The 19,067-nt window shown below is 32.1% G+C and overlaps 1 protein-coding gene across 1 annotated transcript in view; it reads left to right on the forward strand.

Moving 5' to 3' along the window:
* LOC114324422 (elongation of very long chain fatty acids protein-like) overlaps positions 1-19,067 on the forward strand; it is a 111,196-nt gene that overhangs the window by 77,282 nt on the left and 14,847 nt on the right. Inside the window, exons 3-4 of the mRNA XM_028272261.2 lie at positions 16,926-17,116; positions 18,544-18,618. Of these exons, the coding sequence (XP_028128062.1) occupies positions 16,926-17,116; positions 18,544-18,618 (266 nt within the window). The remainder of the gene's footprint in view (positions 1-16,925; positions 17,117-18,543; positions 18,619-19,067) is intronic.

Below are 19,067 nucleotides of genomic sequence, written 5' to 3' on the forward strand. Positions count from 1 at the left end.
TTGTTGAAGCTTATTATTAAATGTATTTGGGGTAAGTTTTACAGAAAAAAGTTTTGATCACTTTGTATAAACATTTTTTTAGTTGGTAATTTTCGGTTTTTGTATTGCTTTTTGGTTATCTTTCTTAATTTTCTTAAAAATAAATAACTTATTTCATTTCTAAAGTAAAATAATTTAGTGCATTTTAAAGATTACATCCTAAGCTTTAAAAAAGCACTTATAAAACTGTAATAGATCTGTTCAAATATGAGTAATACCGTCTTAAAGTGGTGGTCATTCTATAAAACTACGAGGATTTCAAAAATTACATTTTTTGAGACGTCATATCATTTGAATTAAATTTTTGAGATTTTTTTGAATGAAAAATTCATGTAAGGCTCACTTTCCGCCCACACCGTACTTATACCCATACATTTTATTTCTCTCTATTATAACCATAAGATAGCTTAATTATTCTTCTTTCATGTTCAATTTGTAAAATTTTATTTGATCCACTAGTTAAAGAATTACATTAAAATAACTCAACCATGCACTTCGCCGTACGTTAGTTTTCAGTGCGCCAATGTTTGTGAGAAGGGTGACTTATAGCATTATAGCGTTATAAATTAAAAATTATAGAAGATACAGATTTAATTTTAGAAAATTCTTTATATAAGGTTTTTTTTGTAAAATTTTCTGAATTTTTCAATGGTTAAGTCAGTTTTTTTAAATTCATATCTTCGGAGTTATTTAAAAAAAAAACATCTAATTTCGCAGTTCATTTGTTTAATAAAAAATGAAGCACCCACTTCTCGTATAGAACTTTTTGATTTTGATATGTTGTTTATTAAACATTTCTTAATAAAATTACAAAAAGTTTTATCTTGTTTGATTTTTTCCGAATTGAAAATCTATATGCACTCCCCTATAATAGAAAGTAAAAAAGTCAACTTCTGTTTGAGTTTAACTTATTATTCATTCATGTGTAAGCTCTATCATACAAATATCCTACATAATAGGTCTCCTAAAATTATTTTACGAACAAAAATGACGATCTACAAATCGATTGTAGAACCAATTTTGATGTACGGATCTGAATGTTGGCAAATAACGATGAAAGAGAAGAAAAAACGGGAAGTGGTAGAAATAGACTATCTAAGAAAAGCGTGTCGGATATCCAGACTTGATCACGTCTCCAATGAAGAAATAAAAAGAAGAACACGAAGGATTTACAATACCGTAGATACAATAGAATTCAAACAACTTAACGAACAACGAATGGAAGACGAACGATGGCAAAAACAGGCCTTACACGATATTCCAGGGATTAGAAAAAGGAGTGGAAGACCAGTATTATAATGGAAAGAAGGAATCAGAGAAATAATGAGAGACATAGCCGTAAATACGAGGAAGAACCGACCAAAAAGGTGGAGATTGTTGTAATGCAGGACGCTGCAGAGGCTGTATATTTGTGATGACCTCAATCCTGTTGTTAGCAATATTATAACAATATATAACTTAAAAGAGTTACGTCCTACAAATATTTAGGGGTTTGGTTTACTGATACTAATGACCAGACAAGAGAAATTTGGGAATTTGAGAAGCTTGGACACTGAAAAAGATAAACATCAAAAACATTGAGGCATTCGAGATGTGGTGCTACAGGAGAATGTGGAAAATACCATGGAGAGAGTGAGTAACAAATCAAGATGTTTTGAAAGAAGATGGGGAAGGAATGCGAAGTCATAAAAACCATACAAACGAGAAAACTGGTATATCTAGGCCCCATAAAGAGAGGAAAAGTACTCCTTGCTAAGACTTATAATCCAAGGAAAAATCTCGGGAAAGAGAAATGTGGAACGTAGGAGGATTTCCTGGTTGCGAAATTTAAGGGAGTGGTACGGGTGCAGTTCAATACAATTGTTCAGAGCTGCAGCCAACATGGTTAAGATTGCTGTGATGATAGCCAACCTCCGACACGAGACGGTATTGCAAGAAGAAGAAAAATGTTACATATGAAAATATATTTGTATAAATTCTTCTTTAAATAAACTGTTTATACAGGTGAAGTCTACAACAGTTCTTTCATAAAAAATTTATGTAATTTATATTAGAATTGAACACATGTCAACTTAAACTACTTAATTATACAGGGTGTCCCGGAAAATAGTGCGTTCCTTTAAGGTATGGAGAGAATACACAATTTGGAACAAAAAAGTCCTATACCATTTTTTTCTAAAGTTAACCGTTTCCAAAAAAAAGTTAACATTGTTTTCCATATACCTGTATTTTAATGTTTGGAAATTTTAATAAACTGGCAACATCGAACGCACTACGGAATAATAACATAATAAAAACTCGTTTGTGATTGTGATTAACAGTATTTAAAATAATCCAACCTAATAGTAGGTAATACTTATGTATTTACGATTTGTTTACTAAAATTATTTTCTTTTGAAATGTATTGAAATACCTATTGCATAATTTTAAACGAATTACACATCTTTTAACATAAAAACACATCTTTTAACTGAACTAGTATTATGTATTTAGTAAGGTTTAAATGGGTTGAATGCTGAGTATTGCTAAGGGCTTTAACTGAATTACATAGTTTTAATAGTTTACAGTGGAACTTAAATACACCAGATAATGTCTCAGTAATTTGTTTACTTGTGAACTGAAATAACTAAGTTGTACTTACTTGAAAATAATTATTATACCGAATAGATGTTTCAAGTAACCTTTCACAAACACCATTCATAGGTAATAACATAATAGGTAATACACTCACTATTCGAAAACATTTTCGCCATTGACACTAAACAGGATTCTTTAAAACTATCTGTTTACTATCTATCTTCTATCTCTATTTATTTACATGGGACTGTCTATGCTTAAATTTGCGTACCGCACATAGTTGTCAGATTTAAATTTGCCTACCAAAATACATTTTAATTTTTTGGTCAAACGGTTGCATTTAGAAAAAAATGTTATAAGAGTTTTTTGTTCTACATGGTGCCTTCTACCTATACCTTTAAGGAACGCACTATTTTCCGGGACACCCTGTATAAACCGGTAAAGATCTTATTCACTTTCAAAATAACTGTCTTAAGTTATACAAGATAATGGTACCTACCTATATGTATACGAGTAGGTACATACTCAGCGGCCTTGCGAACTGAACTTGAGAGTATGGCATCTGTAAAAACTGGTCATTGGTTAATACGAGTATATTACTTCTTTTACCTATTTCCGTATGTACTAAATTGTATGAATATATTAATAAATTATTAGTTTGCTCTATTTTGAATTTCCGGTACAATAAAGTAGTATCAGTTGTTTTTGTGATACAAATAAAAATATATTAATTAGATCTTAAAAACAAGACCAAACAAAAATATAATTTAGGACTAGGACACAGACACTTCCTTTTTTATTAACTATTCTTTTAGGTATTTCTCTTATTTGTCTAAGTAGATGTTTTTGGGAGATGATAATGTGAAAAGAACATACATATTATCTAAAAAATCAATGGGAAAATCCCAGTATATTATCTAGTTCTATATTTCTTCCTTTTATCCTCATTTCATTATCCATAGCTTTCCTCTAAATATTTTCCTGAGTATTTTTCTTCCCCACACTTGTAGCATGACTTGTTCGGATTTGTTCGACGTCCATGTTTCACTGGCATAAAATGCTATAGGTCTTATCCAGCCAGAATCCTTGCTTGGATTTCGTCCTTCATATTTGGACTCCTGTTCCGAGACATAATCCTGTTTCTATGAGCTGTATGGTTTTAAAATCTATCAGTAGCCCTCCTCCTTTATCCAGGCTTGGGACCGGCAACAATTACTCGGTCTGTCGAGTTACTCGATCCCCCAAACAAAACTGCAAGCCTAGATATCATAAAAACTATTGAAACTACCAAAACAACAAAATTAAAGTCAGAATAGATGGACAACTTACAGAACCTATAGATATAGGCAGCGGAATAAGACAGGGAGACTCATTGAGTCCTATGCTCTTGAATTTTATCATGGATGAAATCATCAAAAACGTCAATTAAAGAAGAGTGAAGACATTAGAAAACAAAGTAACGTAGTGTATAAACGAATGGTCACTAATGGAAAAAAAAATGGAATAACCAAATAAATAGAATGGGGGAGACACGTGTGGTCAAAATAACAAAAGATACCAATCTCTTTAAAAACCGAGACCAATCGGTAGAAGAAGTATCGGTTGACCCCGCAATAGATGGAATAAAAGCCTTCCATGGAGGTATCAATCCGCCAATGAACAAGCAGAATTGCTTATAAAGAGGAAGAAGAAGAAGATATTTGGACTCCTGGTGAATGTCGCTCCTAGGTACTCGAATCTATTGTCCTTGAATGTATTTTCTTTGTGTTTTTCCCATATATTTGGTTTTTTCTGCGTATATGTATATTCCTTTATTTCTCGGTTTCGCCTGCAGTCTTTTCAATATTTATTTTAATTTTTGTTTACTTCTGGCAGTCTGCACTATTATGTCATTTGCGAATGCAAGACATTGGTGTTTTTGTTTTCGTTGATATGCAAGTCTTATTCTATCGGTTTCGGCTTCTTTGACGACAATTTCAAGAATGATACTGAACAACAGTGATGAGAGTGGGTCCACTTGTCGCTCCCCCTGACTGACTTCTTATATTTTTCTTTTCCATTTATTTTTCAACCATATTCTTAGTTTTTCTGAGTGTCGCTTTTATCGTTCTTACTAATATTTCACTAATTCCGATTTCACGTAGTACTTGGTATATTTTTTCCTTCGTTTTACTCGATCCAAGGCTTGATTAAAGTTAATGAATAGGGTCACTGCAGGTTTCCTATATTCTTAGCTTTCTGTTTATATTTCGCGCAGCAGGAAAATTTGATCTGCATCAATCTCTTCTAAATCCACATTCTTCTTTTATTTCTTTTTCATTAGGCGGTCTTTCCTTGATCGGTATTTTCTATCAGTTCTTTTTCTTCTTCTTCTTCTTCTTCTATTGTGTTGTGGCTATTTTATTTAAAAGCTCTTCGAAGTATTCTTTCGATATGTTTAGTATTTCCTTGTAACTTACTACATGTTTTTCTTTGGTAATCCTTTTTCTCATTTTTACCCCTTGATATACCAGCCTAGACTTCTATCAGCCGAGAGAACAAGCTGGATTTATACTGGATAGAGCACTAACGACCATTTACTGGTAATAAAAAACCTGATAGAGAAGTCTGCGGAATACAACAAACCATTGGCACGGATATTCATGAATTACGAGAAAGCAATCGATACCATAAGCCAGCAGAAAATGTTAAAAGCATTGACAAAATGTCGAACAGACCATCGCTACATTAACATGATCAAGTTTATATCTACCAAAAGGCAACGGCTACCGTAAGACTGTATGAACAACAAGCAAATAAATTCTGTATACAGCGAGGAGTACTGCAAGGAGACACCATCTCAGCAAAGCTATCCACAACGGTAACCTATGATATCGGTAACTGGATGCACGCCGCACAAAATAGAGACAGATGGAAAGAGCTGAGGAAGACCTATGTCCAGCAGTAGACGCGTACGGGTTGATGATGATGATGATTCCTTGATATGTTTCTAATTTCTCTATTTTTAAAGCTTTCTTCGTTGCACAAGCCTTCGATAAAGGTTGGCATACAACCCCAAAGGTTGTATACGGTGACAGCTCTATTGAGAAAAGATTTTGACAATTCATCCAATTAATAAAAATAGTTTAACAAGTTCTTCTAAAGAACAAACAGTTTTGTAATTCTTGTTTTTTTTTATAGATTGAACAATAAAAGAAATACTTTTTCAACGGTTCAAAAAGAAAAACGCCTTTGAGTCTATATGCCCTTTATGTTATTTATACATTTCTACCATGCTTATACTTTCTATAAAGTTCAATTATTATTTTTATTCTGTTACCAACTTAATATATTTTACTGTAGATAGCGTAAAAGAAATCGACTTCTGTTGTTTTTAATTGCGGAATTGTATTTCCTGCACAAATTACATTTTGCGTAAAAATTACGGATGCTTGATTACAGTAGTTTAGAAAATTATTTGTTGAAAAAAGTGGAAAAGTTCACAAAAGATTTAATCTATTAATTTGGCTAATTTATTGAGATTAACGTGAAATACATATATCATGTAAATAATTAGGTACTTTTAGCTTAGGTAATGATATTGTGATAACAAATATTGTAAAATGGATTTTCCATGTAGTGATTTATATAAATAAAAGGATTTAGCAGCATAACAGTTGTTTTGGTGTCAAGTTTAAGTTTAAAATATACAGGGCGTAACGTAAGAAAGTGAGTTAAGAAATAATAAAATCCGATAGAAAATAATAGCTACGAAGAGATAACTAAAGAGCGTCCCAAAATTTTTATCTCGGTCAATTGTTAATGTATTTTAATTTAGAAATTCGCAAATTAAAGAACTTTTTAAAATCTTCTTCTCATTCAAGTGCCCTGTTCGTTGCGAAAGTTGGCTATTAACATGGTAATTCTAATCTTGCTTGCGGCACTTTTTAATAGTTCGACTGATGTGAGCCCGAACCATTTCCGCAGATTTTGGAGCCACGAGTGTTTTCTCCTGCCTGGCCCTCGCTTACGAGCAGACGTGTCTCAATATGTGGCCTAGATATTAAAGTTTTTTTATTTAAAAATGTATAAACCATCTCAATTTCTTTGCAACACGAAAATGCAGCAGGTGCATAATACTATGGTCAAATCTGAGAGTGCAGGAAGAGTCTATACCGGTTTCGGGGGTTGTTTTTTTGTCCCATTTGATATGGGACTACTGATAAGGGGCAAACAACCCCCGAAACCGGTATAGACTCTTCCTGCACTCTCCGATTTAACCAGAGTATTATGCAGCTGCTACATTTTCGTGTTGCAAAGAAATTGAAAATGTTTATACATTTTAATTCATTTACTCTTTTGTTTGAGTATTAAGGAATCTTTCTTGTTGGAGCTTTTACCACGCTGAGCAGATGAGTTGTGAATTATTTAAAATTCTCTCATCTTAATTTCCTCGGCATCCTGTATGATTTATAAATTTTGAAAATTTACACATTTCCAATGCTTCTAGTTTTTTCGTTAGCGTCTCTGTCAGCGTCCAGGCCTCCACACCAAATAGTAAGATCGGGAAAATGTAACATTTAACTAGACGTAATTTTAGGGAAAGAGACAAATCCTTGACTCAAATAGAACGAGTTCAGAATTATTACTATTTAGGGACGAACATTAGTGAAACAAACGATTATACCAAAGAAATCCTAATTATAATAGAAAAGGCTAGAAGTGCATTTACTAATATGAAACAAATATTGTGTAGTAGAGACCTCAGCCTAGATCTTAGAAAGCGAGTACTAAAATGTTATGTATTTTCTGTTCTTTTGTATGGTGTGGAGACATGGACTCTCAATAAACAATGCCTCAATAGATTGGAAGCATTTGAGATGTGGACGTATCGAAGAAATGCTGAGAATCTCCTGGACAGACAGAATAACCAATGAGGAAGTACTAAGGAGAATACAGAACAGCAGGGAGATACTGGATTCCATCAAAATAAGAAAACTTCAATACTTGGGTCATATAACACGTGGTGACAGATATGAACTCCTAAAATTAATTATGCAGGGAAAGATTCAAGGAAGACGCAGCATAGGTAGGAGAAAAATGTCCTGGCTGAGAGAATGGTTTGGATGCAGCTCAACTGAACTCTTTCGGGCTGTAGTGTCGAAAGTGAGAATAGCAATGATGATTGCCAACCTTCGTCGCGGAGATGGCACGTAAAGAAGAAGAAGAAGACAAATCCTTGCTTGTGAGAAGCTCTATCATACTGTTAAATGCTGACCTAGCTCGTTCTATTCTCGCCTTAATTTCTGTGCCCTGTTCCCATTTTGCATTTACTTTGGTGCCAAGGTATACATAAGATTCTACATGGTCAATTAGTATGTTGTTTATCCGTAACTGTCGAGCAGATTATTGAATTTTGTTTTCTTGAAGTTTTTCTTGAGGCCGTATTCGTCACTAACTGAATTAACCCTTTCCATTGCCTCTTGTAATTCATCTATACTACTGGCAAGAATCACCGTGTCATCGGCATGTCTTATATTGGTCGTTAACTCACCGTTTATTTTTATGCCACCATTTGCATTTCCATACATTTTTTAAAATATTTTCTCCGGATAAATATTGAATAGGAGTGGGGATAAGAGACACCTCTGCCGGACACCTCTTTTGATCTCCATCTTTTCAGTAAATGTTTTGAAATTTTTGCTCTTGCTGTTTGACCCCAGTATAGGTTTGCCACAATCCGAATATCCTTGTCGGCAATACTTGTCTTTCGCAGAATATCTCTTAATTGTTCATGATTTATATGGTCAAAGGCTTTTCTAAAATCTAAAAAGCACAAATACACATCCTTATCAACGTTTCTACACCGCTCTACACCTGGGGAGCGAAAACTGCCTCTTTAGCTCCAGTTCTAAGTGCTTTCCGAAAGCCAAACTGCCATCTATCAATATTTGACTCACATTTATCATATTATTCTTCTATGAATGATCTTGGTGAACGCTTTAGTGATATGATTGATCAAACTTATAAGTCGGTAGTCATCAGAGAGCTGGGCATTTGGTTTCTTCGGAATTGTAATATAATAAATGTCGACTGCAGCCCGTTCTCCGGGATTTTACCGCTATTATAATGTAGATGTTAAAAAGTACAACTAATTAGATTATCAATAAATTGTTTGTCTGATTTACATAGGATCTTTAATATTTCGAAGTGTATATTGTCCGGACCTACTGTCTTATTGTTTTTTAGTGTTGCAGTGGTATCTTCTACCTTGATTTAAGGATAGAAGGTCCTGTTTCTCCTTCTCCATATACAGGGTGAGTCATGAGGAACTGTACATACTCCTACCTCGTATAGAGGCTCCTATGGGGAATAACAAATGACCATTAAAAAGTGTCTGCTCCCATTGTTTAATAATATACAGGGCGAGTTTCGGATTTTGACAGAAATTTGTATTCGTCATAATTTTTGAACGGTCAGATCGATGTATCTCTTATTTTGGTCAATCGTTACACTATTACCACCCAATCAACTGATTTAGTCAAACTAGAAAAAAATCAGGTCCAGCTTTAAAGAAATTAGTTCGTTTGGGTCTTTCCCAAAAAAATTTCACCCTGTATACGCTTTTTGAAAACTCTAATATAAATTTTACAAATTAGACAAATAGGCAATTAAAATGGCATATTTATTTTTTCCCCACACGATTACTTAATGTTTTATAAAAAAATCAAATTTAACTATGAATTAAAAATTTGGTAAAGTGAACCATAGATTTAAAAAAATTAACTTTTATTACAAAAATTAATTTTTTTAAACAAATATTTAATTTATGTTACCACCCAATCAACTAATTTATTTAAACTAGAAAAAATCAGGTCCGACTTTAAAAAATTAGTTCGTTTGGGTCTTAGAAAAAATTTCCCCCTGTATACGCTTTTTGAAAAGTCTAATATGAATTTTACAAATGAAACAAACGGGCAATTAAAATGGCATATTTATTTTTTCCCCACACAATGACTTAATTTTTTATAAAAAATCAAATTTGACTATGAATAATTATTAAAAGTTTGGTAAAATGGACCATAGATTTACAAAAATTATTTTTTATTACAAGAATTAATTTTTTTTAACAAATATTTAATTTATGTTACCACCCAATCAACTGATTTATTCAAACTAGAAAAAAATCAGGCCCGGATTTAAAAATTAGTTCGTTTTGGTCTTAGAAAAAATTTCACCCTGTATACGCTTTTTGAAAACTCTAATATGAATTTTACAAATTAGACAAATAGGCAATTAAAATGGCATATTTATTTTTCCCTCGCACGATTACTTAATTTTTTATTAAAAAATCAAATTTGTCAAAATCGGAATTTTTAACCTAAAAATGAAAAAAAAAAAAAAATGAAATCACGGTAACTCGCTACAACTTTGTTCCATTTTAATATTTTTTTTTCTGAAATTTTTACAGCACATATCTCTTACCATTGTGAAGACTATAAAAATTGTTGTAGACTTTCAGTCTTCTTCTCGTAAAAGTTATGAATGTTTAAAAATAAACGGTGCAGATTCGTGAATTGCAAAGTTAAATCGCAAAAATTAAGTGAAAAAATTTAAAATTTGCCTATTTGATCACGTCTAGGTTAAACTATAGAGTCAAAGAAAAATGTGTGGGGAGTTTTAGATCTAGACGTGTTATAGAAAAAAAAATGGTGAAACTTTTAATATTAAGAAAAACGTTGTTTAATTTTTTTTATTTTTATGGTAAAATTGCGATTTTGAGAAATTTGATTTTTTAATAAAAAATTAAGTAATCGTGTGGGGAAAAAATAAATATGCCATTTTAATTGCCTATTTGTCTAATTTGTAAAATTCATATTAGAGTTTTCAAAAAGCATATACAAGGTGAAATTTTTTCTAAGACCCAAACGAACTAATTTTTTAAAGCCGGACCTGATTTTTTTTTAGTTTGAATAAATCAGTTGATTGGGTGGTAACATAAATTAAATATTAAAAAAAAAATCATTTTTGTAATAAAAGTTAATTTTTTTAAATCTATGGTTCACTTTACCAAACTTTTAATTCGTAGTCAAATTTGATTTTTTTATAAAAAATTAAGTAATCGTGTGGGGAAAAAATAAATATGCCATTTTAATGGCCTATTTGTCTAATTTGTAAAATTCATTTTAGAGTTTTCAAAAAGCGTATACAGGGTGAAATTTTTTCTAAAACCAAAACGAACTAATTTTTTAAAGCCGGACCTGATTTTTTTCTAGTTTGAATAAATCAATTGATTAGGTGGTAATAGTGTAACGATTGACCAAAATAAGAGACACATCGATCTGACAGTTTAAAAATTATGACGAATACAAATTTCTGTCAAAATGCGAAACTCGCCCTGTATATTATTAAACAATGGGAGCAGATACTTTTTAATGGTCATTTGTTATTCCCCATAGGAACCTCTATACGAGGTAGGAGTATGTACAGTTCCTCATGACTCACCCTGTAGGTGATCATCAATCCTGTCTGATGCAAATAATTTTTCTATGTAGGATTTCCACGTTTCTAAAATCCTTGATGGCTCTGAGATAAGATTTCCATCGCTATCTTTTATGCTGTTGGGTGACTTATTGATCTGATATGATTTTAAGATCTAGATAGGTACAACTTTAATTTAAACCATTTTTTCTAAAATGTAAAAAAACGTTACATGGGTAAAAAATTTTTTATTCACTTTTTATGATTGTTTAATAGACAAAGTAAAATCAACTGTAGGTCTTCAAGGATTTTTCATCATGATATATCCCTCATATTATACCTTTCAGAACCTTTAAAAACCTGTATATAAGATTTTTTCAGCGATTTTTCTTCTTTACTGGACTACCATACTTCATAATATTCTCGATAATAAATACTGATTATGGATAGTATATGACAGGCAAATGATAGATGTGTATACAGACTAGTAAATCGTTGACAATGGACCTTGATGAACCTGTTTCCTGTTTAATTTTTTTAACGAAGTCTTACCTTCCGTCTGCAATTACCAAGTTCAAAGTTTTTCATCGAATGGCATTAGTTGATCATTACAGTCTATAGGTATTGATTTAGATCTTTATTATGGTTATTTATTGAAATAATGATGGAAATTTATTTTTGTTTTTCTAGAAAAATATCATTATTTTATGGTTGCTAATTAAAGCAAAGATCTTATTAATGATTACTAATTATTTAAATGCTTATAAGTATATCAAGTTAATAATTTAAATTATTATTAATATATATTAATATATTATAATTATTTAAATTTATATTTAAAATGAATAAATTATCGATTTTTATCTGATACTATCTCTCACATAGATACTGTCTTTTCGTATTTTTAAATCGGCCTATGATAGTGTCCTAAGAATTAAGAAATAAATTGTATGAAGCCATGGATGAATTATGAATTCCACATCCCGGATAAACTGATAATATTGGTTAAGACTACAATGCCTAAAGTTGTTTGGCAAAGTCGAAATACAGGGTGAACAATCACAGGCGTTTGAAACGCATGTTGTGCTGCGACAGCGAGATTCATTTTTTTTCGAATACTGGGAAAACTAATACGTATTTTTGAAAAATTGAAAGGCAGTATGAAATACAGTATTACCGACGGTCGAAAGTCCCTGAGAACTTCTATAATGTTTATTTTAATAAGTTACAGGGGCAAAAAAAAAGAAAATTTAGTGTGATTTTTAATTTCAAATATCTCATTCAAAAGAATCAGCCTCGGGAACAGGCAGAATTCAGAAAAGGTTATAGCACCATAGACCATTTACAAGTATGTAATAAGAACACTAATCGAAAAATCAAACGAATACAACATAGCACTCTGGATTGCTATGGTAGATTACGAGAAGGAATTTGACTCAATAGAAATTTGGACAATCATTATTGGACAGCCTTAAGCAACAATAGAGTTGATGACCGATATTCAAAAATTATTTAGTATATGGGTGATTCCATTTCAAATCACTCAATTTTGGATCAAAAAAACTTTTGGATCTCCGATTTGTCTGAAATTTGGTATATAGCTTCTGCAGGATGCAGAAATAAAACATTTAAGGTCGAATTGTCTTTTTCTTCTTCTTATTTTTTTTTTATTAAAATGTTACTTTAAGCGATTTTACAGTGATTTGGTATTTATTTAAACAAATTTGCATTTTATATCGTAAAGTATCAATGGAAAACATAATTTTTTAATAGAAGGGACGCAAAAATGTCATTATATAGAATAATAACAAGTTATTTCGATTCAAAACAAGTTTTTGATCAAATTATATAGCGTAGAAAACGTTAAAATACCGTTTTTTACATTTTCCTCCATTCCCAAAATACATCATAATCGATTTGGCTGAAAAGTTGCCCACAGATAGTCAAAATATAAAACTCTAAGTGGCTAGAAGAATTTGAAATACATTACAATACCGAAAAAGTTACATGCAATATCATAGTCAAAAATATAGGCGTCTACTGTAAGTACAATTAACTCGGAAAATGTTGACCTCACGACAAAAATTGTTAAAAATAAATTGTAATAATTGTAAATACGATTTATTTGGAACAATTTCAGTTCCTTCCATTTTTGTCGAAAAGTTAAAAATGGCGGAGATATTAAGCAAAACGGGTCTCCTTTAAAATTAAGATGGCGACTAAACGCAACGGAGGAATTCATTCACGATTTTAAATTTAGGCTATGACCTCCTTAAAGATTAGAAAAATAAAATTTTGGGCAGCTCGGCATGCAGGATCAAATGCTATCCTGACTGGACTAATATACTTTTGAGTCTGATATTATTGCATGTAACTTTTTTGGTATTGTAACATAATTATTAATAAATTCAAATCCTCCTAACCACATAAACTCCTATGTTTTGGCTATCTGTGGGCAAGTTTTCAGTCAAATCGATTATGATGTATTTTGGGAATGGAGGAAAATGTAAAAAACGGTATTTTAACGTTTTCTACACTATAAAATTTGATCAAAAACTTGTTTTGAATCAAAATAACTTGTTATAATGCCACATAATGATAATTTTAAGGACCTTCTATTAAAATATTATTTTTTTCATTGATACTTTGCGGTAGAAAATGCTAATTTGTTTAAATAAACACCAAATCACTGTAGAATCACATAAAATAACATTTTGAGAAAAATAGAAGAAGAAGACTTTTGACCTTAAATATCTTATTTTTACGTCCCGCAGAAGCTATACACCAAGTTTCAGAAAAATCGGAGATCCAAAAGTTTTTGTCTGAGTGATTTGCCATGGAATGTACCATATAATATAAGTATGACAATGCAACCTCGCAAATAAAAACAGAAAGAAATACAGAAAGAAAAGATAAAACTGCAAAGAGGGGATTGACAAGGAGATTCTCACAATCTCACCCAAACTATTTACCTTAGCTCTAGAAGATATGATTGGAACTTTAGAATGGGCGAATAAAAGATGATGGCAGACGGCGAAAACCTAAACCATCTGAGATTTGCCGATGATGTTACGCTAATAGCAAAAGACAGGGAAGAATACATACCAAATCAAAAGAAATAGGATTAAAAATAAATCGAGCAAAAACTAAACATCTAATAAACTAATCTCTATAGTCCATTCTTTCACGGTTTTTGCTCTAAATTTTAAAGAACCGCTTGGATTGACATGAAATTTGGCATACGTATAGCTTACATGTCAAAGAAAAAAGTGATATTGTGCCGATGTGTGCTTTTGCCCTGGGGGTGAAAAAATATATGTCCAAAATAAGTCCGGAAATGGGTAAACTGACTAATTTTAGGTAACTTTTGTTCTATAGAGCTTTTTCGCCAAGTCAACACTTTTCGAGTTATTTGCGAGTGAATATGTTCGTTTTTCAACAAAATAACCACATTTTTAGACGGTTTTTCGCAAATAACTCAAAAAGTAAGTATAAAAAAATGATGTACGCGTTAGGTCTCTGGATCTCGTAGAACCAGAGTTATAGCCAATGAAAAATAGATTCATATTCACCAAATTTCAAATAGAATATTTCGACGTGAAATATCCAAAAAATTAGGCACTTTTTGGGGAAAACCCATTACAGCTTTTTTAAAGTGTTTAAAAAAAGCTTTATTTCTGTTTTTACAAAAAGTTTCTAGCATTAAATTTAAGTAAGTTACGCTCAAAATAAAGTTGGTCCCTTTTGTTTTTGCAAAAAAACAATCGGGAAGACCACCCCCTAATTAGCAACTTAAATGAAATTAATCGTTACCGCTCCACAAATTATTTTACTTATGTTGTGTTTATATGATCTGTAAGTTTCATCGATTCAAAGTGCTTATTTTTGAAAAAATTTGGTTTCAAAATAAAATTTTTAAAAATTAAAATTTTGAAAAAGATGCTTTTTTTCAAAATAACTTTAAAATTGTTAGACATACCAAAAATCTCGAAAAACAAAAAAGTCAGATTTACTTTTCTGAATATCATGTATTTTTTTGTTTTTCTGTTAGACAAAAATTGATTAAGATTTGGTGTTTCTAAATTTGCATACATTCGTGATCAGTGACTCGTTCAACCCCTTTTAACTACAGCCCTTTCAATAATAAGGACTTTGAACAGATGAAACTTACAGATCATACAAACAATATATACACGAGTCAAGAAACTTGTGAAGTCGTAACGATTAAGTTCATTTAAGATACTAATTAGGGAGTGATTTTCTCGATTTTTTTACCAAAACCAAAAGGGACTAACTTTATTTTGAGCGTAACTTGTTTAATTTTGATGCTAGAAATTTTTTTATAAAACAAAAATGAAGCTTTTTTTAAACACTTTAAACAAGTTGTAATGAGTGTTCCCCGAAATGTGCTTAATTTTTGGTTATTTCACGTTAAAGTATTCCATTTGGAATTTGACGAATATGAACCTATTTTTCATTAGCTATAACTCTGCTTCTACTCGGTGTAGAGACGTGATATATACACCATTTTATTAAATTTTTTACAGGCTATATTTTTACTAAGAATGTTTTTTCGACAAAATACTTACAATTTGAGTTATTTGCGAAAAACCGTCTAAAAGCGTGGTTATTTTGTTGAAAAAATGAACATATTCACTGCCAAATAACTCGAAAAGTATTGACTTAGAGAAAAAACTCTATAGAACAAAAGTTACTTAAAATTAGCCAGTTTATCCATTTCCTGACTTTCTTTGGACGAATATTTTTTCACCCCCAACAGGGGGTGAAAACCACCCCTAGGGCAAAAGCACATATCGGCACAATATCACTTTTTTTCTTTGACTTGCTATGTGTACGCTAAATTTCATGTCAATCCAAACGGTTCTTTAAAATTTAGAGGTTTTGCAATATTTTACCGTTAAAGAACGGACTAGTATAAATTATGGGAATATAACTCTGGACAACAATAATATGGAAAATGTTGAGTCGTATATATACTTAGGACAAAAAATAGAACTGTCAAAGCTTAATCTAAAGGCTGATCTAAATAGAAGATGTTACTTAGCATGGCCAGCATTTGATCGCTTACAAATAGTATTTAAATCAAACTTTCCAAACACTTTAAAAGCAAAAACGTTCGATCAGTACGTGTTGCCAGTTCTGACATACGGAACCGAACTTGGGCTTTTAACAACAGCGTAGTCCACAAACTTCAAGTGACTCAGAGAGCTGTGGAACGCTCAACATTAAGCTCAGTGATCGCAAGTCCTCTGAAGAGATAAGAAGACGATCAGAAGTAACAGATTATGTGATCCAGAAGGTTGCCATGTTAAAATGGAACTGGGCAGGACACATAGGGAGAATGGAAGACAACCGTTGGACAAAACGAATTCTCGAGTAGCGACTAAGGGCAAGCAAAAGAAGTGGGACAGTGTCCATTCATATCTGTTTTCTGTTTTTTGCATACATTTGTGGCCAGCCATTGGCTTGATGCCATCAGTCCATCTTGTTTGAGGTCTGCCTCTACTTCTTTTGCTTGCCCTTGGTCGCCATTAGAGAATTCGCTCTGTCCAACGGTTGTCTTCCCTTCTTCTGGACACACCTAAGGGATGGAATAGCTGTTGATTGATGATGTTTCAAAAGAAACTTTTTGGTTATTCTAACGGACTTTCGGCCCTCTGTGACAATGTAATCTTTCATTCTGCGTTTATATTTTTCAAAAATATTTATTAGTTTTCTTAGGATTCTAAAAAAATTAATGCATTTGAATAGCGTTGGACCAAGTTTTGCCCCTGCCTCCTTAAGTTTGTACTATATTTTTTATAGTATATTTTATTGTTTTTTTTCAGATCCTAGAACGAAAGATTGGTTTCTTGTAGGAAAACTTGGCCACCTCATAGTCATTTTAGTCACATATGTATATTTCTGCACGAAGGCTGGCCCCAGGTATATGAAAGACAAAAAACCATACGAACTGAAGAAAACAATTCAAGTATATAATTTGTTACAAGTGTTTGCCAGTGCATATATATTTAACGAGGTCAGTATCAATTCATTTCAGAAATCGGTAATTTTGCTAGAGTATTTTTACTTATTGACATATTACTGATTGACTTATTAACTTTTCAATGATGTTTATTCGACTGGTGATATCCGTGAAGATTAGTTAAAATCTGAATTCATAACCCTAGCAAAAAAAACAACGTCCGAAAAACTGTAGCGATTATAGAATGATAAGCCTTATGAGCCACACTTTGACAATATTTCTATGTATCATCCACAGTAGAATCAGAGATAAATGTGAAGAAGACCAGGATGGAGCACAATAATTTGGATTCAGAAATGGACTGGGAACCCGGGACGCACTCTTTGCACTAAATGTATTATTGCAGAAATGCCGAAATCAAAGGAAAGACGTCCTTGCTGTATTTATTGGCTATGAGAAGGCCTTTGATCGAGTACACCATCACAAATTAATAAAAATATTAAAGGATAAACGAGTTGATAGTCAAGACGGACGAATCTTTGAAAAATTATACTGGCGTCAAACAGCGACAGCTTGCATAAATGGAAAATAAACAGAAATATGTAAAATACAAAGACGTGTCAGACAGGGTTGTATACTGTCCCCACTGTTGTTCAATTCATTTGAATAGAATATTTAAAGAAACGCTGTATAATTTGGAATGGAACGTGACAATCAATGGAATTTTGATAAACAGACGATACAGTTATTTTAAGCGATGGCATGAATGGATTACAATGCCTTTTAAATGTCATTGATACAGCAGGAAGAGAGTTTTCAACATAAACTGGTCAAAAACAAAATACATGGCGTTTAGCCATTTGTCTTCCAGTTTTATTCCCAACATGGATCTTTATATTTTTCTTCGAGTTATGTCTATTTTGTTTATGTTGGCCTTTGTTTCTGAGCCATGCGTCAGAACAGGAAGGATGCACTGATCAAATACACGGGTTTTTAGGTACTGTTCTATCTTTGTGCTTTTTAGTATCCATCTTAACTTTCCAAACGCTGCCCGCGCCAATATATATTTGTCAATAACCTCAATATTTACGTTATTTATATTTATATTTATCCTTTCATTTGTATTTGTCATGATTTTTGTTTTACTCATATTCATATTTAATCCTATCTTCTCTGATGATTGTGCTAGTTGAGTCAGCATCGGCATCGTGGCTAGTTTTTCTTGGTTGGTTGTAATAAGAACAACACCATTGCAATATCTGAGATGATTGAGTTTCTTTCTGTTTGTGTTGATACTTATGTCTCCCCATTCCAGTTCTTTAAAGACGTATTCCAGAGCTAAAGTGAAGAGTTTTGGGGATATTACATCTCCTTGTCTTACGCCTCTACGGATTGCTGTGGGATTAGTTGTGTTTGTTTTATTTTCCCATTTATTGGTAAATGTTAGAATTAATTTATTCACACGGTGTTTTATATTTTAGGGGTTACAAGGGGGTTGGGCAACAGACTACAACTATCTTTGTCAACCAGTGGTACCCGGTGAGAAAGGAATGAGGGTAAGACAATTAATACTAAAAAGGGATAGTTCCCCTATTAATCAAACCCAATTAATTCACCCTACCATTTTTTCACTTTTCTTTCATCCCTTTACTTCGTTCAGTTCAACCCTCACATCCCCCTTTTCTGTCACTCCATCCTTTGCCCTTATTACACTTGTCCTTTGCCTTTACATTATAGTCGTTTATACTGTTTATCTTTGATTATTTCCGAATATATCTGTATTTTTCTCTTAGAATTTCATCATTCAATTTCAGTTCTCACATTTAAACTCGGTCATTAATGCAGTAAAATTATATCAATATCCTTTTCTCTTAATTTTGTTTTTATTAATTTTTATTACACCTGTTTCAACATTAATTTAATTTTATTCTTGTATCAACTGGGCTCACCTATAATCTTGCAATCTTCAACTTTAATTTTACATACCCATCACACTGTCACAAGA

The sequence above is a fragment of the Diabrotica virgifera genome, chromosome 3, assembly GCF_917563875.1.
Source record: "Diabrotica virgifera virgifera chromosome 3, PGI_DIABVI_V3a".
In the NCBI taxonomy this organism is placed as follows: Eukaryota; Metazoa; Arthropoda; class Insecta; order Coleoptera; family Chrysomelidae; genus Diabrotica; species Diabrotica virgifera.